This window comes from Staurois parvus, unplaced genomic scaffold, assembly GCF_062004578.1.
Source record: "Staurois parvus isolate SC_StPar_1 unplaced genomic scaffold, SC_StPar_1.0 ptg000566l, whole genome shotgun sequence".
NCBI classification, from domain to species: Eukaryota; Metazoa; Chordata; class Amphibia; order Anura; family Ranidae; genus Staurois; species Staurois parvus.
The window spans coordinates 5,863,782-5,888,567 of record NW_028318362.1 but is presented as its reverse complement, the minus strand read 5'-3'; the positions used below and the strand labels follow the sequence as shown (position 1 = coordinate 5,888,567).

General features: G+C 42.5%; 1 protein-coding gene across 1 annotated transcript in view; it reads left to right on the top strand.

Annotated features, from left to right (window-relative positions):
* Window positions 1-24,786, top strand: part of TSPAN5 (tetraspanin 5) — an 83,621-nt gene that overhangs the window by 15,215 nt on the left and 43,620 nt on the right. The window contains exon 2 of the mRNA XM_089691645.1: window positions 22,785-22,931. Coding sequence (XP_089547771.1) covers window positions 22,866-22,931 — 66 coding nt within the window. The 5' untranslated portion in view covers window positions 22,785-22,865. The remainder of the gene's footprint in view (window positions 1-22,784; window positions 22,932-24,786) is intronic.

Here is a 24,786-nt window from a genome sequence, read left to right as displayed (position 1 = left end):
CCTGTCTTCCCTCACCAACCCCTCTATGCATGGGCCACACAGCACCTTCCTCCAGGATTCTCTTAACACTTCCTTGCAGGACGGGCATCTCCGTTTGGGCTCTTGGTGTTTTGTCTTAGCCCGAGCTTTGCCCTGAAAAACATAAAGGGGCAGGGGGGAAGTCACCATACTACCCAGTATCCCAAACCGGGTCCTCTTCCCTGGCAGAGCCTAAGGGCCTGCACCCACCGCAGACCCCCTGCCCTTACCCTACCGGGAATGCCTGTGGAGCTAGGGGGTAACAGATAGGGGAGGCCTCCACTGAGGCACCTTACCTGCAGCTGGCTGGTGCTGGTGTCTCCTGGTCCCGGTGCCTCCGACATCACGCTCCGGGAGGGTGGTCGCTTGGTGCAGGCCTGTCCCCCAGGCTACTATGCACCGCACCGCCTTTTAAAATTTGCGCGCCGTGGATAAGGGCCGCGACCGGAAGCGGAAGTCGCGGCCCGGGGTGAAGCCCCGCCCCTCCCGCCGGAACTTACCGTCTCCCGGCGTCCGGCCCAGCAAACAAGCCTGCCAGCATGGGAAGGAGCGAGACCTCACCCCGATCCTCACCAGACCGTACCACGGCCACCCCGACACCCCAACTCGCCGGAGGGGGTCGGGGGGCGAAGTGCAGGTACGTGCCAAGCCCCGTCACCCGGGGTGCGCGCCCTCTGCCACACAGCCTGCCCAGGGAGGATGAGCAGCCGGACCCTCCGGCCTTCACTCCCGGCTGCGTTAGGCCTGACAGCCGGCTATCCGGCCCTAGGCCCCCCTGCCATCTGGGTGACAGCACCTTGAGCTTCCTCGTGTCTCCCCACCGGAGGAAACACCTGAACTGAGGTCGGAGGAGAGTGGAGGTCTTTTTATTTTAGGGTGGAGGTGTTTCCTCAGATGGGGAGGAGCTGAGGTCTCAAGGTGCTGGCCTGAAAGACGTAAGGGGAAAAAAACATTTGTAAATACCTTTTCAATGCGTTGTACCAGAATCATAATTTTATTGTCATTTTAACCACTTGCCCTCTGGAAGATTTCCTCTTCTTCCTGACCAGGTCATTTTTTGCTATTCAGCACTGTGCCATTTCAACTGGTAATGGCGCGGTCATGTAACGCTGTACCCACACAAAGTTTATGTCCTTTTTTCACATAAATAGAGCTTTATTTTGGTGGGATTTGATCACCACTGGGTTTTTTTATTTTTTGTGATATGAACGAAAAAAGGACAGAAAACTTTGAAAAGAAAAAAAGATATTTTTTACTTTTGGTTACAAAAAATATCAAATTAACTCAAAGTTAGACATAAGTTTAAGCCAAAATGTATTCTCCTACATATCTTTGGTAAAAAAGATATTCCAATGAATGTATATTAATTGGTTTGTGTGAAAGTTAAAGCGTCTAAAAGCTATGGTATATATAGTGCAATTTACCTAGCTTTTACTTTCTGACTGCCTATCACATTTCTTAAGGTGCTAAAATGCCACGGCAGTACAAAGACCCTCCAAATGACCCCTTTTTGGAAAGTAGACACCCCAAGAAATTTGCTGAGAGGCATGTTGAGTCCATGAAAGATTTAATTTTTTTTGCCACAAATTTTTGAAAAATTACATTTTTTTTTAACCACTTAAGCTCCAGAGGATTTACCCCCCTTACTGACCAGGCCTCTTTTTGCTACTCGGCACCCAAACGAAATTTACGTCCTTTTTTTCACACAAATAGAGCTTTCTTTCTGTGGTATATGATTATCTGTGTGCTTTTTATTTTTCACGCTATAAACAAAAAAAGGCCAAAAATTTTGAAGAAAAACAATATTTTTTACTTTCAGCTATAAAAAATATATAGTAAACTCAAAGTTGGTTATAAATTTAGGCCAAAATGTATTCTGCTACATGTTTTTGGTAAAAAAAATCCCAATAAGTGTATATTGATTGCTTTTTGTGAACGTTATAGCGTCTACAAACTATGGTATAGATACTGCAATTTACGCCATTTTTTTGCTATACAGTGCTGTGCTAGTTTAACGGACAATTGCGCGGTCATGCAATACGGTACATAAATGAAATTTACATCCTTCTTTTCCCCACAAATTGAGCTTTCTTTCGGTGGTATTTGATCGCCTGTGCGGTTTTTATTTTTTGCGCTATAAAAAAAAAGACTGACAATTTTGAGGAAAATAAACAATATTTTGGACTTTTTGCTATAAAACATGTCCAGTAAAAAAAAATGTAAAAATCAAATTTAGTCATAAATTTCTGCCAAAATGCATTCTGCAACATGTCTTTGGTAAAAAAAACCCCCCCCCAATACGTGTAAATTAATTGGTTTTATACTAATAATGGCGGCGATCAGCGACTTATGGCGGCGATCAGGGACTTATGGCGGCGATCAGCAACTTATGGTGGGACTGCGGCGGACATTCTGACATTGGGGGGTACTGACTTGGGGTCACTGACATCCCCAGTGACACCAATACAGTGATCAGGGCAAAAAAAAAAAACACTGACACTGTACTAATGGCACTGGGGAGGAAGGGGCTAACTTTATTTTGCAGGAAAGGGTTATCTGAGTGAGGGGGAGTGTTTTACTAGGGGGCGGGGGTGTGTACTGAAGGAAACACGGCTGATCGGGAGAGGGAAACTCTTCTGTCCCGGTCAGCGTGTTCTCGAGCTGTCAGGGAAGTGACAGATAGCACAGCTACTACAGCTGTACTCTCTGTCACTGATTGCTGCCGATCGCCGGGTCATAGCCGGTAAGGACCGGCTGTGACCCGACGACTGACATCCGCGGCTGTGATCGGCGGGACAACCAGGGCGGCAGCGCGCCTCGCGCGCACCCCCTACCTGTTTACAAAACACACATTTTAAAACGTGGTTTTGGCTGCCCGTGCCACCCTGCCGCCGTATTTCTACAGTGGCAGGGCGGCAAGTGGTTAAACTAAAGTTGTCTCTTGATATGATATGAAATGATATATTGCTCACATATGTCATGCCTATATGTGGAATAACACCCCAAAACACATTCTGCTACTTCTCCTGAGTGTGGGGATACCACATGTGAGAGACATTTTGTCAGCCTATCCACATACAGGCCCCCAAAATCTGGTGACCACTTTCAGGCGTTCAAAGGGCATATTTGCTCATATCACTTCCTGACTACCTATTACAGTTTTGGAGACCCTAAAATGCCAGGATAGTATAAACACCCCCCAGATTACCCCTTTTTGGAAAGTAGACCATCCAAGGAATTTGATAAGAGGCATGGTGAGTATTTTGCAGATATCATTCTTGTCACAGGGTTTTAAAAAAGAAAAAAATACATTTTTGTTTTCTTTCTTCATTTTCTAAAAACCTGTGGCAACAAATGAGATCTGCAAAATACTCACCATGCCCCTTAGCAAATACCTTGGAGTGTCTGCTTTCCAAAAAGGATCATTTGGGGGGGGATGTTTCTACTATCCTGACATTTCAGGGCCAACATTAGAAGCTTATACCACATATCACCCACTCTTCTAACCACTTCCATACTTTTTGTTTACATTAAAAACCATTTTTTTGCTAGAAAATTACTTTGAAACCGCAAACATTATATATTTTTGTTAAAGCAATGATGCTAGAGAATAAAATGGTGGTTGTTGCAATGTTTTATGTTGCACAGTATTTGCGTGGCATTTTTTCAAATGCAATTTTTTTTTTTTTGGAAAAAATACACTTTTTTGAATCTTAATCCACAATACATTGTAGGTGCATTCCCACTCTGAGAGACAAAATTAGAAAACAAATTCAGGAAATCACATTGTATGATTTTTAAAGAATTTATTTGTCTTGCACTGCTGAACATAAGTATTTGAACACCTAAGAAACAGCAAGAATTCTGGCTCTCAAAGACCTGTTACTGTGCCTTTAAAAAGTCCACCTCTACTCCACTCATTAATTTAACTTAGTAGCACCTGTCTGAGCTCTTTAAAGACACCTGTCCACAGTCAGTCAGACGCCTACTACTACCATGAGCAAGACCAAAGAGCTGTCAAAAGACACCAGAGACAAAATTGTGGACCTCCACAAGGCTGGAAAGGGCTACGGGGCAATTACCAAGAAGCTTGGTGAAAATAGATCAACTGTTGGAGCAATTGTTAGAAAATGGAAGAGGCTAAAGACGACTCTCAGTCTCCCTCGGACTGGGGGTCCATGCAAGATCTCACCTCGTGGGGTATCACTGATGATAAGAAAGGTGAGGAATCAGCCCAGAACTACAAGGGAGGAGCTGGTCAATGACATGAAGAGAGCTGGGACCACAGTTTCAAAGGTCACTGTTGGTAGAACACTACGCCGTCATGGTTTCAAATCATGCATTGCACGGAAGGTTCCCCTGCTCAAGTCATCACATGTCCAGGCCCGTCTGAAGTTTGCCAATGACCATCTGGATGATCCAAAGGAGGCATGGGAGAAAGTCATGTGGTCAGATGAGACCAAAGTAGAACTTTTTGGTCTAAACTTCACTCGTCGTGTTTGGAGGAAAAAGGATGAGTTGCACCCCAAGAACACCATTCCTACTGTGAAGCATGGGGGTGGTAACATCATGCTTTGGGGGTGCTTTTCTGCGAAGGGGACAGAACAACTGCACTGTATTAAGGAGAGGATGAATGGGGCCATTTATTGTGAGATTTTGACAAAATCTCACAATAAATAAAAACAACCTCCTTCCCTCAGTCAGAGCATTGAAGATGAGTCGTGGCTGGGTCTTCCAACATGACAACGACCCGAAGCACACAGGCAGGATAACCAAGGAGTGGCTCCGTAAGAAGCATATCAAGGTTCTGGAGTGGCCTAGCCAGTCTCCAGACCTAAATCCAATAGAACATCTTTGGAGGGAGCTGAAACTCCATGTTGCTCAGCAACACCCCCGAAACCTGACAGATCTAGAGGAGATCTGTGTGGAGGAGTGGGCCAAAATCCCTGTTGCAGTGTGTGCAAACCTGGTCAAGAACTACAGGAAACGTTTGACCTCTGTAATTGCAAACAAAGGCTTCTGTACCAAATATTAACACTAATTTTCTCAGGTGTTCAAATACTTATGTTCAGCAGTGCAAGACAAATAAATTCTTTAAAAATCATACAATGTGATTTCATGAATTTTTTTTTTAATTCTGTCTCTCAGAGTGGGAATGCACCTACAATGTGAATTTCAGACCCTCCACGATTTCTAAACGGGAGAACTTGCAAAATTGCAGGGTGTTCAAATACTTCTGTTCCTCACTGTATAAAAGATGATGTTACGCTGAATAAATAGATAACAAACTTGACATGCTTTAAAATTGCGCTTGCCTGTGCTACGGCGACAAACCTCGTAAATTGTAATATCAATAGGCGGCGCTTTAAAAGCCTTTACAGGTCACCACTTCATATTTACAAAGGAGGTCTAGTACTAGAATTACTGCCCTCAATCTGACGTTTACAGTGATACCTCATATGCATGGTGTAATCTCTGTTTATATATTGACATGGGACCAAAACTTGCTTTCGCCTTTGCACACGAGCATGGGTGATTTTTTTTTTTCATTTTTAATTTTGATTTTTTTTTTTTTTTTTTTACACTGTCCCTTTCTTTTTTTAACACTTTTATCACCCATGTGATCAGGGCCGGTGTGTCCACTACGGCAGCCTCCTAGGGCGCACTGCCACCTAGGGGTGCCCAGGCGCAGCACAGGCTGGCACTCTCTTTGGGTGGGACGCCACCACGTCATGAATGATCCTTCAGCTGAGGGAAGGGGTGGCAGAGGGGGAGGAAGAAAGGACAGAGGAAGATGTTTGATGCCAGTGCAGCGGCTGAGTTGTCGCTCTTTTTTTTGGGGGGGGGGGGGAACCTACATACTCTACATTTTATATTTGTGACATATGTTGGCTTGTCCTTCAAAGCCTTGCAAGATCTATAGGGTCTGGTTTGCATGTTTGGAGTGGAACCTGCATATGGTTACCACGCAACTGCATACCCTTGCTATATTGGGGTGAGGTATGTACGTTTGCATTACAGCTTCATGTTATATAGATATATGAACTTGGTTGAACAGATCCAATTGTTAAGTGATAAATAGACATGCAAATCATTTATAGCTATATTTAATACTATTAAAGTGGTTGTCAAGGCTCAAGGTTTTTACCTTCATGCATTCTTTGCATGAAAGTAAAAAGCCTTCTGTGTGCAGCATCCCCCCTAGCCCCTCTAATACTCACCTAAGCCCCCTCTCGATCCAGCAATGTGCACTGGAGTCTTGGCAATTCCAGAACTCCCTCTTCCCATTGGCTGAGACAGAAGCAGAAGCATCCCCAGGAGAGCCTGTGGGGGACCCGGGAAGAGGAGGATTTTGGCTGCTCTGTTCAAAACCACTGTACACAGCAGGTAAGTATAACATGTTTGTTATTTTTTCTTTAAAAAAACAAGCCTTTAGAATCACTTTTACGTGTATCATAGTTTTAACATTAAGAACTTGTTAAACATAAAAAGCTGAATTAAAGTGCACATACATAAGAGGTTATCTTTATGAAAATCTATCTTGCCATGCAACTTGCCCACTGGTGACATAAAACATCCCTCGTTAGTAGAGCACTTGGTCCTCTGATTGGAGCACCATGCAGTAGAATGTCAGCTGTGGTGCAGGCAATCTTTCCAAAGATAGCCATATTGATCACAAACAAAATTATGTAAAACACATATAGCTTTTCTAGCTGTGTATGCATTCTCAACCTTCATATTAATTGTAGATTGTAGAATTCTCTACTTGTTGGCAAAAAGCCTAAAAGTGCATTCTATCATTCTGTGGGTCTGGCAGTCCATAATTGAAGGTTCACTTCTTTTACATAAGCACTCGTTAAGAGTAGGACTGTAGCAAATGTTCAAACATGCATGGGACAAACATAGATCTATACTTGGACAAAAGTTAACAAAAGAACCCCCCCACCCCAAAAAAAAACAAAAAAACTTTTTTTTTCAAAAACTTGTATAAGTTTAAAAAAAAATGGCAGATTCGATGGACCATTATGTTTCTATGTTTCTCCTCTGCCAAAGGCCTTATCTCCAACAAACTCAAATGGATATGCTCCCACTTGCTAGCTGTAGTCAGCACTCTTTCCTCTCCTCTGCCACTACAGCTCGCTGACACACGAAAACCAGAGCTGCAGATCCCATGACCAGACCAAAGCAGGCAGAAAATAGGTAAGCAGTGGTAGAAGGACTTCGTGTTGAGCTGCAATTCCACATGCTATTAATAAACAATTATCATTAAACGCTATAGTTGGGGGGGGAGTTTGCTCACCTCAAGCTGCTCTATTGGGGACAGTGCCTTACAAAAAGTGGAGTCAAGCAATTCAAGATCTAATCTCAACATTTCTATAGGCTTTTAAAAACTGAAAAAAATATATTATTAATAGTCATTCACACCTGAACGCAGTGCAGGAAACCCACAAACGTGCAAATTGGATCATGCTTTGCTGGGTTTTTTTTTTACCTTCCTCTGGATCAACTGTGGGTATAGGATTATAACTTTTTTTTTAATGGTTGAACTAGATGGACTTTTGTCTTTTTTCAGTCAGACTAACAATGTAACTATGTTTCCAGCATGAAATTCAAAATGCAGTGCAGTTGTGATCTGGCGTCAATGTCAAGTAACAACACCCCCAACGCAGTTTGTTTGCCTGCACCAAATTGTGGCGCAGTGCGTTTGCTTGTTTGCCTGCACAAATTGCACACCCAACACACATTAACTCATAGGATAATTTGTGTTCATGTGACACACCAGAATGGAAAAGTGTGAATGCACCCTAAATAGCAACTCTGCTAAGCAATATTGTTATCTAAATAACTAACATAACTTTCTCTCATCTCCGATACTATTATTGGTATTGATGCATCCCTACACATAACATAATATATATCTAGATGGGTTTCAGAAGCCGTCTAGCCCATACTGTCATCTCTGCAAGGAGAGGAGAGAAAGCCGCTTCACAGGTCTGGGGATTTGAAATCCCTGCGGCTTTCTCTCCTCTCCGATACTGGTATCTGTATCGATGCATCCTTACACATAACATAATATATATCTAGATGAGTTTCAGAAGCCGTCTAGCCCATTCTGTCATCTCTGCAAGGAGAGGAGAGAAAGCCGCTTCACAGGTCTGGGAATTTGAAATCCCCGCGGCTTTCTCTCCTCTCCGATACTGGTATCTGTATCGATGCATCCTTACACATAACATAATATATATCTAGATGAGTTTCAGAAGCCGTCTAGCCCATATTGTCATCTATGCAAGGAGAGGAGAGAAAGCTGCTTTACAGGTCTGGGGATTTGAAATCCCCACGGCTTTCACTCCCCTCCGATACTGGTATCGGTATCGATGCATGCCTACACATAACATAATATATACCTTTTTAAGCTCCTTTCACACCCTGATGTGCACACACACAGCAACAAGAAAGTAGCACACAGTCCCATGTTAAGCAGACAAGCAGGTGCCAGTCCATCAAAGTCCATATATGGATCCAGAGATGAGGGAAAAGTGGGAAGCACACTTGATCTTGCAGTTCCTAAAGGTCATTAGCTGGTGGCACAGCTCTGAAATGTAATATCAACCGGAAAACAGCAATGAGTTTCGGGGTCCAACCTTTCTCAAGCCTCTTGAAAGAGAGGGGTAAAGCCCCGAAATGCTTTGCCTAGCAACTTTGTCAGAAGTAAGTTATCTCCCCAGGGCCATCCAGGCAACTGGAAAAGCCACATATTGTCATGTCTCCGAGGGTCCCAGGCTGTGTATGCGGTTTGCCAGCTAACATTCCATCTCAGAACCCTTCCTCCAAGCTTGTGACTGTTGGACTCTGTACTGCTACTGCACCTCAGATTGTCTAGTGATAAGCACTCCTCTGCTGCACTGTAAGTAATTTTATGCTATTAGCAATTCAAGTTTACATTTACCACAAAAGATCTGCACCCTTTTTCTTCTGTTTCCATCCAGTAATAATTGCACTTAAAGTGGTAGTGGGGAATAAAATGTACATCTGAAAGAAAACCTTCTTTCATATACGAACGATCATAAATATTTATTGTTTGTGTAAAAAGCTGAATTTTTGTAGTGGACAACCTGTACTAAGAATGGTGAAGATGAGGTCAGCTCCATAATTTTAAAGTTCATGTATAAGGAACAACAACTTTTCTGAATAAACACCATCCAATGTGGCTGCAATCGGCTACAATTTGGTGCCTTCAGTGCCAGCAGCAACAGCAAAGATCCATCCAGTGTGTTTTAGGAGCAGTGATGACCTCAGGCCTGTTTGAACACAGTCCCAGCCTGCTTTAGCTATCTGGGAAGCTGTCAAATTTGACAGCCAATTATAGGAGCATATGTGTAGCTGTGAGTGCCTCCGCCACCTTTGATTAGCTGTTGGCTTTGAAACTTTCTGGCATGATAGCTCAAGTGGGTTTGGACTCATATCCAGATGTGAAGAGATCAATGCCAGTCTAAGGCTGGGGGCAATCTCTTTTTCCAGGGGGATGAGGACTGTGATTAGCCACTGCTAAGGCCAATCACAGTCCTTCTAACTCAGGGAAAAGAAGCTGTGCATGGGAGGGCCATATGGCTGTACTTTGGGATAAAGGGCCACTTACTACTGACCTCTGAACTATGCCTCTTCTTAGGGAGTTTGACAGGGGATGAGCAGAAGTTATGTCGGCACCTCACCATCTTTTTTACCCCTCAAAACATGACCCACTCTGCTGCAACCCCCCGTCAGTTGAATGGGGTGCAGTTGGCTGGCAGTACTGCCTACCGAATGTGATGGAGGGGGGTAATTTTTGAGCAAACTGGAGCAAAGTTGAGCTGTTACTATAGCAACCAAGACAATGCTACTTTATTTTCAAGGAGAAAAAGGAAGTCTCTGTTGCTGTCAGTAACAACCATTTTTCCTTTTTCACAGTTCCAGAAAGCCGTTTGCCTTCATTAGATTTTTTGCTCTGTGTGGTGCGAAGAGTAAATGATACCTTCCGTGTATATTGAAATGTTTACATGGCCCCATAGCTTGGTTTGTGCCAAGATAACAGCTGCATATCTACTTGTATTTTTATGAGTCCACTGCCCGCTTTTTTCCTGGGCCTTTCCTCATCCATTCTGTTTTCCTATTCTCCTGCTCTTCAGGCTGTTCTGTAGAAAAGCATGTGTGTAAACTGAGGCTAGGCAGAGATAAAAATATTCCTCGCACAAATTTCTTCATGTGTTTAAGTATTTATGGATCTGTCAGGGGGTACAGACTTCTTTTTTACAGTCAGTAACTTCAGAATATAGCTTTGGCTGACTGCACTTTTCTGAATTTAGAATAAAGGGAAAGTAATGAGGTGTGAGGAAGAGAGACGGATCCCTAGCAGTTTACACATTCAGCATTTACTGGCTATTCCTCCAGACTTGCAAGACTTCATGCTAAGCTTTCTATAGAGATAGATAAGGATAGAACCCTGTTTAGGGGAAGTGTAGGAATTGTATGAATATGTATTTGTAGTCAAAATATATTGATTGTTCAAAACCCCTTTTTAAACCGATCTTTTTGCTGTCTGTTTCCGATTAGGGAGATTTCTCTCCAGGAGACAACAGGAAGTGAGATAAAATCTCAAGTGTGGGGAAGTCCCATCTTAGACACATGTTCCCATTGGAAGATTTGCCTCATGTTTTTGTGACTGAAAAAGTTTTAATTTCCCTTCACCTTTTGACCTAATTTGCCTCAAAATGTTACTAAACCCACAACAATAAAAACAGTCAGTGAAGCATGTTTGTTATACTCACTGTGGAACCTAAATGGTTAATCCTCTGCATTGTGTAAAAAGGAGGTTTGATCCTGTCTTCTCTGATCCTCCCCTTCTCCTACTGTCCCCAGTACATCCTCTGATAGAACAGAGCCTTGGGGGAAAGCTGCATATGGTCAGTTTGGTATGTATTGCTAGAGAGTTTGTTTTACTCGGGAGAGTGCATGTGATCAGCACAGAGCCAACCAGTGCTGTCCAGACAGAGGGTCGGGGTTATGCAGCCTTATAGGACAATCAGGGGAGAATGAAAACTCCTACTACAAGCTTTAACTAGTGCTCGACTGGACACTGATAGAAGACACAAGATTGCTCTAATTGCAGATGAGAAAAGGTATTTAGCAGTTTATATTTGCTAAAATAATTGCATTTCCATGTTCTGTGCATTGTGGGAGATCAGATATAGTAGTGAATGCTGGATCCTAGGTTTAGTAACACTTTAAAATGGTAGTTAAACCCGAAGATTTTTTACCTTCATTACCCCCAGTACTTAGACGAGCCTGAGCATGAGCCTGATCCAGTGATGTGCATGAAAGCGGCTGTTGTCTCGGCTCTCTGCCTCCTCATTGGCTCAGAGACTGTCAATCACAGTTTTTTTTAATTAAGCCTTTATTATCACTTTGAAATAAAAATAAAATAATCTTAAAAGTAGTTATTTCACTAAAAAAACATGGCTTATTTAACAAATTAAAATTTTTTATGCTGTGATATTTAGCACTTAATTTAGTATTTGTTTTGTTGTTTTTTTCCCCCAGGCTATAACACTGCACCAGAGTGAGACCAATGAAGGAACACTAAGAATTGTGAAACTGTTAGGTCTGTTTCACACAGGCTTCAGCTTGTATAAGAGCAGTATAAACAAAAAGCTTTTATGAAACTTTCAGCAAACTTTTGCCAAGCTTTTGGCAAGCTTCGAGCAGCTTTCCCTAAGCCTTTAAAGCACCCTAAAGCTCCTGTTTGGAAATGTAATTTGCAGATGTTAATGAGAGTGCTGATTGTCACTTTAAACAAGCTGCTAGCAGGCTTCGGCAGGCCTTTTTAAAGCCTTTTATAAAATGCTGAAGCCTGCTAGTATGCCCATTAGGACTTGTGTTGAACATTGACAAACTGGAGCTGAATGGTACTTTAAACGCTTTAACAAAGCTTGCTGGAAACTCTGTAAAAGCATTGTAAAAGTTTGTTGTCCACACTGCACTTATGCAAGCTGAAGCCTGTGTGAAACAGGTCTTAGTGTTCCTCCCTTCAAAGAATGCTCCCTTTCTGGTGCAGCGTTACAAATTATTTGTGTTGTTGAGCTAACATTACTTTATCACACCAATGCCTTGTTTTGCATTTACACTTGAGCAGAGCGAATGTCAACCATTTTTTTAAAGCATTTTTGCATGCGTATTCAAGCATTTTAAAGGTGTACTAGCCCACACAGCCAAGGTAGAAGAAATACAGGGACAGGTAAAATGGACCTGTATGCAGAACCTGTGCATCCAGGGCCATGCATCTGTACCTGGCAAACTCGGGTGTGCCGATGAGTCCACACAGCCAATGGGCACTCCTTCACTTTCTATGCACTGCCTGCATGCAGCTCAGAGATGAGAATAAAGTAAACAAATGGCTCTGTCCATTGCATGGCACTGAGTGCCCGTGTGAATGAGCCCTAATGAAGCATTGTTGCTGATTAACTCTTATTCGATCATTTTTTTTTTGTATGCGTTGGCTCTTAAATTATCCTACATGATTATTTATTTGTTCCTAGATACACATTATATAACTGGATACTAACATTTATAGGTAAAGTTGATCCAGGGAATATCCGATTTCCTCTCAGGGGATCAAGAAAGAATTTTTCCCCCTGCAGCAGCAAATTGGATCATGCTTTGCTTGGTTTTTTTTTTGCCTCCCTCTGGATCAACTGTGGGTATAGGATTCTAACTTTTTTTTTATGGTTGAACTAGATGGACTTTTGTCTTTTTCAGCCAGACTAACTATGTAACTGTGACACTAATATGACATGTAATAACTCTTAATGTTTAAACCAGGGCTTTTATTCTCAGAGAATAGGCGCAGGAACTCTCCCCTTTCAAGCCACTCCTTGTCCCTGCTATCCATCCATCTCTGAGTACTGTCCCTTAGTTCCACCCACTACCCACCTTCCAGTACTGCCTCTTTTAGAAAATACAGAACAACGTATCATTTTGTGGTGCTAAGTAATTTGTTTGGAATTTGTTAATAACAAAAAGCAGTAAAATAGATTCCCTGCAGCCAGCAACAATAGACCCGCCCCAAAACAAAATACTTCCCCAGCAACAATAGACCCAAACCAGCAACAATAGATCCCCTTACAACAAAATAACCTCTCAACAACAATAGATCCACCCCAGCAACAATTGACACTCTTCATCAACAATAGATTTGTCAGCAGTCAGCAACAACAGATCCCCCACAAATAAATACCCCCAGCACCAATAGATTCAACCCAGCACCAGTAGATCCCCCCCCCAGGAACAATAAACCCCCCCAACAATAGACCTCCACTTTCCAGCATACTCCAGCACTCCGAGCCCTTACATACATTCTGTGCTGAAAAAAGAGCCCTGGATTAAATCACCCCCCCCCCACAGATTTTTATGGGCATGCAGAGTCTGTAAAGACAGGCCACTTTCCCATGTAATGCTCACCCCCGGTAGAGTGGCTGAGAATGACCCAGGTTCTCCCTTACTAGTGTAGAGGCTGCCAGTCACAAACACAGTTCCATGCACACAAACAATACAGGCTCAGTCTAGGAAATGTCTATTTTAGAATTTATTGCTGAAGAACTTCAGGATACTCCAAAATGTTATTAGAATCAATAGCAAGACATACATCTTAGCACAAATCCTTATAATGGCAGGCACACATGAAAGTCCCAAACCCAGGTTTTACTCACAATGTCCTGGGAGCTGTCTGCCACCCAGCTTCCTCAGGTAATCCACAGTGAGGGAGAGAAAAGATTCTTCTCCAGACCAGGACTCCAGGACAGTGCCCTCCAAAAAAAATATTTTAGCAATCTTTTCCAGGCTCTCAGCCCAGCACCTGCTGAGGCCCAAACTGCAATTCTTCAGTGCACTCTAGCTGCCTCCCAGGAGTAGCAGCCCCAGGAGAAGAGGAACCCTTCTAGAGGAAGGACACTCTGGCCAGGCCTCCCAAACATTTATCACCTCCTCAGCCACTTGCTAGATGTCCCCTTACAGGGACTGGCTGAGGCATGATAAATATTCATAACTGAATATTTGATCCTACCTGCCCTATATTCAGGAAAATTCTTCCAAAAGCAGAATCCAGAACACCCAGCTTTGACAGCCCTGACCAGACAAAAGCAATAGATCACTGCTCCACTGACTACAGTAAACCAACAACTAAATGTAGCCTAACATCCTAACTAGAGGAGAGTGATACTCATTTAATGGGGGCAATTGTCACAGCTTAGGGTTTGTAGCCATATTCTTGACCAGTGGGGTCAAGTTCAACCTGGCATTTTTTTGCAGGGGATATTGGATCGTAATCCCTAAATATTTGAATTTATCAACCACTTAAAGTGGAGTGTCTCATGGGGAAACTTCTGACTTTGTTGTTCCAATAGGAAATATAGTAGACTTGTCCAGGTTAACTTTTAGACCTTAGAAGGTGACAAAAATTTCAATGATCTGGAGCAATTTATGGAGTGACTACAGCTTTCTATTTAGATATATCAATATATCATGTGCATAAAGATAAATCTTTTCCTCCAATGTATGCTCATTATTGTGGATTTTCTATCATTAATGCAAAAAAGTATTGGATATGGGATAGCCCTGCCGTGTTCCCTGTTTAAAACTGAAAAAGGGGAGTTGAATTCATTAGTGTGTACTCTAGCTACCGTGTTGGTGTTTAACAATCTTACCCATTTAACAGATTAAGGCCCAAAGCTCAATTTATGTAGTACTGTCCATAGATTTTCCTATTCTAGAGAATCCAGGACTTTATGGATGTACAGGTACACCACAAAGCTGGATTCACCATATCACAGCACTTCATGCATGTTCAGATATAAGCTTCTAATCTTTATAAATGCACTTTTTACAAGGTGTAAAGATCATCTTTGATCTGGCTTCATGTTGTTCAAAGTCACTTTAGAGTGGTCATTAGGTAGAAGTTTGGCTAGAACGGGTGTCGGCAACCCGCGGCTCCAGAGCCGCATGCGGCTCTTTTTCATCTTTGCTGCGGCTCCAGAGCACACTGCCCACCAGGTGACAGGCAATAGGGTTTCAGTGGTCGGCAAGCCGCGGATCGCAAGCCACATGCGGCTCTTCTGTGTGCCGGGCTCCCGCTCCCCTCCCTCCTCTCGGGCGGCCGCCTCAAAAGTCAGGACTCTTTTAATCCGGCCCGCGGAGCGTGGAACATTGGCTGTCAGGATGTAGGCGGGGCAGCCAGGATGTAGGCGGGGCAGCGTGACGAACTCCTCCCACAGTCCGCCCTGAAGACCGGAACACAGCGCGGGAACACAGCGAGAGGAACGCGCGGAGCAAAGGTAAGTGAATGGAGACAATATGGGGGATGAATTACTATAGGGGGGATGAATTACTATGGGGGATGAATTACTATGGGGGATGAATTACTATATGGGGGATGAATTACTATATTGGGGATGAATTACTATGGGGGATGAATTACTATATGGGGGATGAATTACTATAGGGGGGATGAATTACTATGGGGGATGAATTACTACATGGGGGATGAATTACTACATGGGGGATGAATTACTATATGGGGGATGAATTACTATACGGCGTAGCTACTCAACGTGGTTCAGCTCCGCCTCGCCACGAGTACAGTGCCTGGTGACGTCAGGCCTCCTGTGTGCGAGGGGGAGGAGTGACAGAGCCGAAACCAGCGTGAGCTAGCGTTGCATGAGCGTGAAGAAGAACACAGCACTGCGCGGGAGTGAAGAACAAAAAAGGGTAAGTTAATTTAACGTTTTCTATGAAAAGTAGTTCTGAGGGGGGGTTAAAAAAATATTAATAGAAAAGTGACAATAATATAATAATATATTTATAATTTGGATTACATTGGGCCCTCATATTTACCGAAGGCTATGATTGTGATTATGACGATACACTGTGGCCCTGATTAACCCTTTGCTTACTGGGCCCTTAAACCCCCTTCATGACCAGAGCGCTTTTTGCGATTTGTCGCTGCGTCACTTTAACTAACAATTGCGTGATCGTGCGACGTTGTACCCAAACAAAATTGTCGTCCTTTTTTTCAAACAAATAGAGCTTTTTTTGGTGGTATTTGATCACCTCTGCGGTTTTTATTTTTTGCGCTATAAACCAAAAAAGAGCGACAATTTGTTTTAAATGTTGCAATGGTTTTGCGGCTCCCAGTCTTTTTTTTCCCTTCGGAAACGGGTCCAAGTGGCTCTTTATGTCTTAAAAGTTGCAGACCCCTGGGCTAGAACATTGACATCACAATTTAAGTGATGATATGGGGCATATGAGTCAGAGTTCTGCATTCTTGCTAGAATGAGGAGAACTATTATCAGCAGCACTCTCATAAATTCTGGTAAAGTACCCTGGGAGAATGTTTGTTGAAAAGGGGAAGAGGGAGGATTAAATCTAGATTAGGTTTGTGCCTTTCTATGGGTAGGCTCTTGGGCTCTATAGGTCTTCATTTTGCAAAAGATAAACCTTTTAGTTGTAATTTCATCACCATAAGTTTGTAAGGGACAACTGTTAAACAAGTCCCCTGGCATATTAGACTTGGAAAGGATGGGACGTAATCTATCTAGTAGGGGGTCCAGAATAAGGTTGAATTTCTCCCAGAAAATGGGTAGGTCAGGGGAAGGTAGAATGGTTTATGTTCAATTTCTTTAAACAGATCCTTGTTTAGTGCTAGGAATTATAGGTTTGTGTATCTTGCAATAAAGCATAACTTAATGACTTTTATAGTCTGTGAGGAAAGTAAAAATGTAATAGGCTGGTTTTTGTTAATGAACATGGACGAGTCTCTTGAGTATGAAATAACCAACACTTTGCTAATGCTAAGGTTTTCTGGGGGTCCTTTTGAAGGCTTCATGTACACTGGAACTGCCATAAATGTTAACTCTACTGGCAGCAGAAAAATGCTAAATGCTGAAAAAAACGCGGTACCACATTTAGCACTTGGATGTTCATTAATTTTATTGGCCAGAGTACTTGCCATTGAAATGAACACCCAAGCGCTAAACATGGCTAGCACCTAGGCGCCTTTACACATGTTTGGCATTTTTCTTCTGCGTTAGGGCTCATGTACACAGGGCGTTTGAAAACCTTTTCTTAACCCTGGAAACTGATTGCTAGAAAGCATAGGTTAAAAACGTCAGTTTAGTCGTGTTTACCTACTGTGTTTATGTGTTTGCGTATCAGGTGTTATGCGTTTGTGTTTAGAAGTGTTTTTAAAAGATAACCTCAGGAGATCCTCCCAAATGCCCAGAATGCAGTGAAAAATAGTAAATAATTAACTATTTCAGACATTTTGTGAGAAATAGAGAGAGCAGAAGCAGAGAGAGCACTACTTTCTGATGGGTGTCGCAACTGTAGCAAAAGCGGCTCGTGAAACATGCTTGGCACTGTGGGAGGAGCTACATAGTGCTGTAATGCCTCCGGTTACATTCTGGAGTGCACACAACACTCCTTGTGCTTTTTTGCTGTGTTTTTATGTGTTCCAGTACAGTTCTGTGCAGAAATAATGCAGCATGTTCTACCATTTTTTCCTGCACACGAAACCTGGACACTGGCCAGCATCTGGATATGGACCAGCCCAAAAACACATCTAAACGCAAACACGCATAAACACCTTTACAAGCGTTTACACACAGTTACAAGTGTTTGGTGTTTGAAACGCCGGTAAACTCTACTCCTGAACGCAATTTTTGTGCTTTAAAAAAAATGCCTGTAACCTTAACTGCCTGTAAACTACTGTAAACGACTATGTGTACATGAACACATAGGAAAACATAAAGGCTGGGGGACAGGAATTTTCCTTTCATGCTCCTAGAACACAATCATGTTGCACTGCTCAGCCATTCACAGTGAATGCAATGCTTCCTCTGATTGGCTGAGGTGGTGACGTGGGTGGATGATGTCATGATCTCCATCTCATTCAGTCAGAGGAAGGTTTAGAGTACGAAGCTCCCTGTGAAAAGGAGACTAAGGCTCAGCCCAACTCAATTCTTTTCCGGGTGTGGGATGGGAAGTTCTTGTCCCGCTGCTGGAACACAGTGCAGTATACTATATGTAGATGAGACTACATACAGTTTACACAGGGCACACAGCCACTGCATCTGTTAGTGAAGGCAATACTTCAAATGAACTATTTAGGCTTCACTAAAAGATAGAGATCTACTTTAAGAATTTGTAAGATGGATGTCTATACTGCAGCATCAGAGGTGGTAGGTGAGGCAGGACCAGAGCTTTTTACAGGGGAGGGGGAAACACCACATTTGCCATATGGTCAGCCAGTATTTGTGCAGGAGGGGGAACTCATACAAATGAGCGCAGAGAGGCCACTCCACGTGGAAACATGTGAACAGTTAATCATGAGCTCACCACTGCTGCCTTGTTAATCATTTGCATGATGAAGAGAACTGAAAAAAATAGGCGCTGTGGAAAATGCTCTCAGACAAGCACCTTAATGAAGGTGCATCTTTATTGGGTGAGACAAAGTAGCAAATATAATAAAATTTGACCAGCCAGAAGTGGACAGTGTGACTCCAATGGACGGCCCGTCCGCACTGAAGGGAGCTGAGATCGGAGAACGCTCCTGTCGACTTCAAATCACGCGGTGTCAGCATCCCGGGTACTGTCACCATGGCAAGCGAAGGCAGTGTCCGGCGTTGGCTTCAGCTGGGAGCATGTGTAGGGTTACCAAGACGACATGTTTTGTGCAGTTGCGCTTTGTCAAGTCTTGTGCAGGAGGGGAGTCCTTGGGTGACAAGGAGATATCATGAGCTCCTGGTTTGCTGGAGCTTACTGTCTCCCTCCACTGCTAGTTGGCTGTACCGCTGGTTGTGGAAGCATTGCAGTTCTTCCTGTTGCTCAGGTGTGTGGGTTCCCGAGGTCCAGCTATATTCATGCTCAGCAAAAATGAGTACACCCCTTTTGAAAAGTAAGATTTTAATCAATATCTCAATGAACACAAGAACAATTTCCAAAATTTTATATAACATTTGTTTAGCTCATTACATGAAAGTAAGGTTAATAATATAACTTAGATTACAAAATATTCAGTTTTACTCAAATTAGTTGATGCAAAAATGAATACACCCCACAACAAAAACTACTACATCTAATATTTTGTATGACCTCCATGATTTGTAAGGACAGCACCAAGTCTTCTAGACATGGAATGAACAAGTTGGCGCCATATTGCAACTTATCTTTTTCCATTCTTCAAGAATGACCTGTTTTAGAGCCTGGATGCTGGATGGAGAGTGATGCTCAACTTGTCTCTTTAGAATTCCCCATTGGTGTTCGATTGGGTTCAGATCAGGAGACATAGTTGGCCACTGAATCACTTTCACCATGTTCTTCTTTAGAAACCACCTTGTTTCACTGTAGGCACCATGCATTTTTCTTTTACGCCTCACCTTTGCGATGCCATACAGTTTTGAAGCCATCAGTTCCAAAAACATTTATCTTGGTGGCATCACTCTAGAGCACAAAGTCCAAATAGTCTTCTTCTTTTTCAGCATGGGTCCTGTCAAATTCTAGGCAGGCTTTTTTGTGCATGGGCTTTAGTAGAGGCTTCCTTCGTAAACGACACCCATGCATGCCATTCCTCGGCAGTGTACACCGTGTTGTGTCATGAGAAACAATCACTCCACTTTGGCTTTCTACTTCTTTAGCTAACTGCAGTGAACTTGCTTGGTGATTTTCTTCAACCCTTCTCATCAAAAAACACTCCTGTTGAGGTGTTAACATCCATCAATGGCCTGGACGTCTCTATGAGGTGGTTGCAGCATGTTTGCTACAGTATTCTAACTGATAAGTAAAGCTTTGATGATCTTCTTGTAGCCTTCACCTTTCTTGTGTAAAGAAATTATTTTCTTTCTCAGGCCTTGTGACATTTCTCTTCCATGTGGTGCCATTGCTGACAGCATGAAATGGGAAGGGATTTTCTTTGTTAAGTAGCGCACTTTTATAATCAACTGTCTGCTGGACACCTGTTTAATGAATAATTAGACTAACCTGTAGTTGAATTCTCATTAATTAGGATTATGTTGTCTAAAATTTAGCTTTGCTCCTAAGGCTTTCCTTGGGGTATATTCATTTTTGCAAGTAAAGGTTTTTTGACAAATCTGTTGTGGTGAACTTATTTATGCTGAGAACTGTATACATACAGGCTGTGTATGTACTGTATGTATGTGTATATATATATATATATTGGGATTGGGGTAATCAAACTCAAGTGGTAGGTGCATTTACAATGAGTTGCGCCAGTCCCAAACTGTGTTTTAGAGCATGGCAGCCCACTTTTATTCAAATCAACAGAAAGTTCACATGTGCATCAGTTGCCCACGCAGGGGTTTCTTCCACAAAATATGCACAAATGAAAATACTGAGCCACCTGGCTCATTTGTTGCCAGTACTGCTGCTTCTCTCACCAGTCCCTTTGACTGTGTTATCCAGCTCTCTTGGAACACCTATGGATTGAGGATCTCCTGACACCCCAATAGGAGATGACCTGACTCCTGGAACTGAGACCTGCTTTCTCCTGGCTGCTGGCTGGGGCACCTCTGACCCCTCAATGAGACTCACTGTCTCTTGGCTTATAGCTGGGGCACCTCTGACCCATGGTTGAGACCCTCTGCCTCCAGGCTGGGGCTCCCTGACCCCTGATTGAGACCTTCTGTCTCCCACACTGGAAGCGGTCTCCAAACTGGCCACAATCCTGAGCTTTCCTCAGCCGTGTGTACATAGCAACCCTGCACACCTGGCAGGCATCTGGCAAAACCCGGACACAGGATTGAAAAAACACAGCTTTCTTTGCTCAGAAACAGCAATCTGGAACTTCGCACTAACCCTAATTTGTAATCCTTTGGTACATTTTCTTATATTCTCCCAGTGACAGAGCCTCCCTCTGTCATAATATGTACAGTATATTATGTCTGAGTATAGACCTATGTTTATATTAAGGATGTTTGAATCTGCTTACTGTTGATTGACTGCTGGAAGTCTGTTCCAAGTGTCGACAACTTATTCTATGCTTGACTCATTTGCAACCATCAAATCACGTGGCCAGATTGCCCTGCTCTATTTTTTGTGCAATCCCGTGTGCTTGGCACATTGAAATGAATGGACTGTCAAAAACAGAACACCTGTTCTGGTGTGAACTGGTGCTTAGTGCAAACAGCCACTATAATGTCTTCTGTGTTTCCATTTGAGTCTGATGCCTATGTGATGCTGTGGTGGCCATCTCACCCATTTACTGCTGCCTGGGTCGCTAACAGTGTGTTGAAGACTGTTGGAGTAAACCAAAAGTGAGGAGTGCGAGCTCAAATATTTGGAACTTAGTAGTACCGATAGACATAACAGATCACAAATGAGCATTTAGAACTGCTCTGTTCAAAATAAAGTAAAAGCTGTGTCTAATGCAGTGTTTCTCAACCTTTTTTCAGTGAAGGCAGTCTTTAAAATTATGGATAGTCCCAAGGCACCCTTTAAAATATGGACAGTGTTGAGGTACTCCATTCTAAAATGGGGTGCCTTAAGACTGTCCATAATTTTAAAAGGGCAATCCATTCTAAAATGTGAAAAACTATTCTAATAGTTTTATATAACGCAGCAACATCCACGCATATAGGACACCCAACATTAGAGGTGATTTATTCTTCCAAAGCAAATACATTCTTGCACACTGGTACTGACTAGTATTCCAGTGTCTCTCTTCTCCCTCACTGAGCTAATGTAACCCCAGCACTGATAGAAAGGGACAGGGGAGGGTCAAACTCGTATGATGTGCAGGCAGCTTGTATCCTCCTTATCAGCTGATGGTGTCATTGGTTGTCAGGATGCCAGCGGCTAGAAGGTCGTAATGGTGCACAATGAAAACCTGTGGCTTAGTGTAACTAAAAGGCAGGCTTGATCCACTTGCTGGCTTGTATACAAATTTTGAGCAATTTTTAGACATTTTGCCAAGGCACCCCTAAAGAAACCTCCAGGCACCCCAGGGTGCCTGGGCACCCTGGTTGAGAAAGGCTGGTCTAATGGACAGCAAATAGAGAAACCTGCCTGCCACATAGCTCACATTTTCTGAAAAATGTTCAGGCAACCTCTGTGATCATAGATTAGTTTCTTATAGAGGAGAGTTGTATTAATCTCTGCTTTATATTGTTGTAAGGTAGGTACCCCATCTTGGATCCACACCTCAGCTATCAGCTTAATGGATCTCAGGGCTTTTTGTGGAATAGCTGTGAATCAGCTCAGATTGGTTCAGGATTGAGGTGCTGTTTGTGACCTACCTACATACAGGGGGGTCAACATATTGCGAAGCGTGATCCCGTCACTTCTGGGTCCCATATGACTTCACGTCCGGTCCGCTAAAGCGAGACTTGGAACACACGCTGGCTATCTACAGTGAGATTGTTATTCTTTTATCGGCTGTACAAACTGCTTCTGGGATACAGGTACTATAACATTATCCTGGTAGTAGTAGTGTCACAGTATATATAATTTATTGCGCAAGTGCCTCTCTATTCAGGGTTTGTTATTGAACAGGTTTCCCTAATAAAGTTGCCGTGAATATATATGCAGTTTGTTTATTAGTTTTATAGAATTTACAGGTTTACTATGCTTTACGGAAATATTATTGCATAAAAATGTACTGTATGCTTTCTGTATGTTTACTTGGGGCTTTGTTTCATATATGGTTGTGTCTTGTGTTTCCCTTTCAGGGTGTGCTGTCCAACATCTCCTCCATTACTGACCTCGGGGGGTTTGATCCAGTCTGGCTGTTCCTTGTAGTAGGAGGGGTGATGTTCATCCTTGGCTTTGCTGGGTGTATTGGTGCACTCCGGGAAAATACCTTCCTTTTGAAATTTGTGAGTAAATTGCAGAATCTATTTTGCTTTTTTCCATATGATATATTTAGGTAAATGTGAATTTCAGTTAGTGTGTGTGAATATATGCATATGAATGTAACTTCTCATTTTCAGCCAGCAGATAGAGCTTTATAGTCTTTTGCAGATTCTCTTTATCTTTTGTTTTTTACTTGTTTTCAGAGGGAATAGATGCTGAGATGCCTAGGCCAAATTTAGTAGTGTCAACATGTATGTTAACTTAAAGTGACTGTCCTCACCTTGTAAAACAACCCATGCAGTTTAAAATAGAAATGATAGGCAAAAATGTTTTGTATAAATATATAAAAAAATATATAAATACCTTTTTTACCCTTTTTTATAATTTATCACATACCCTCTGTTCTCAGCTGCATAGAGAGCTGGGGGAGGAGAAACAGCAGAACACCGAACTTCTCAATGAACAGCTGTGCAGGGGGGCATGTCAGGACAAGTCTGATCATTGGAGGAGATCAGCCTGTGTTCCCAGCATAGCTAAAGAACTGGCCATGCTTTGCTCTCATGCCTATTGTGGGAATAGGAAAGCAGAGGGACTGGCAGAACAAAAGGAATTTCAAACAAAGGAAAAATAAAAAAAGGGCAAATCCTATCACCTGCCTCCCTAATCTACTAGTTACGCTTCATAATTGTGTCAATATTTCTGGTCTATCTACAACACCAAGTCTAAAGCGCTTAAGATTTCTCTCGCCCTTTCACCAGTATCCTAATTGAAACTTGCTTTTGAATTCCAATGAGTAGACTTTGAGCACCTTTTTGGTTATGTACTTGGCTAAGTCCTATGACTCTTTATATGCAGCTAACTACCTCGTGCTAATAACTAAACTTAAGTAGCTCCTTACTACTTGCGGGAAATACAATTTCCTTTGGTTTAGCAAAATTGCAATTCCTAGTGGTGGGTTAGAGTTCCCATTTCTCTCTAATTATTACTTTGCAGCACCAATTAGTCAACTTGCCAAGTACCATAAGTACATGAAACCAACCCGTGGGTCTTTTTGGAGACCTCTGATATTGATCACGTGAGAAGGGATAATCTACTATGATTTCTCCCTAAGGATTGAATAGGACTAATCCAATCAGTTTAAACGCCTTAACACTTTGGGACTCCATTAAGGATGTCTTTCATTCTTGGAATAGAATCTCCTACCTCTGTCATCCATTGGGCCCAGTCCAAGATCACACTTGCCATTGCCAATGTGCCAGGGATATTAGACTATTCCATTATTTAAAAAAAACACACACAACATTACCCATAGAGAACCTTTTAGATATCTCCAAATTTAGAACTTAGACCTCCCAGATTGCCCCCTTATTTTACTCTTTTGGAACTTATACTCACTTTCACAAGTTCAAAATCTTTATTTTAACGGAATCTGGTTCCCGTGTGTTGCAGGGTTTTCTCCTCATTGCTTTTGTGGTTGTTTGGACCCTGGAACATTCTTACATATGTTGTTAAAAGTATATTAAATTATAGCCATTGTCCTGGGAAAACCATTGGCTTGAAACATGGTGAAGTGTTTGCTATAGAAAATCCATAGGAGATTACTTTGTCTCAATTTAGATTTTAGATCAGAGGTGTCCAACATGTGGCCCAAGATGGCTATGAATGTGGGCCCTACACAAAATTGTAAACTTACTTTAAAATGTTGCTTTTTTGGGTGGAAATTTTTGTAAAAAATCCATGTACACTTAGCGAACACATGTGGCCAAAGAAAGATATTTGTGTCTCTTTATTGGATTTTATAAGTTTTATCTTCCCCAAGGAAAATACCCCACGCTTCACAATCAGTCCTTATTCATGTTATCAGGTCTCGGTAACACC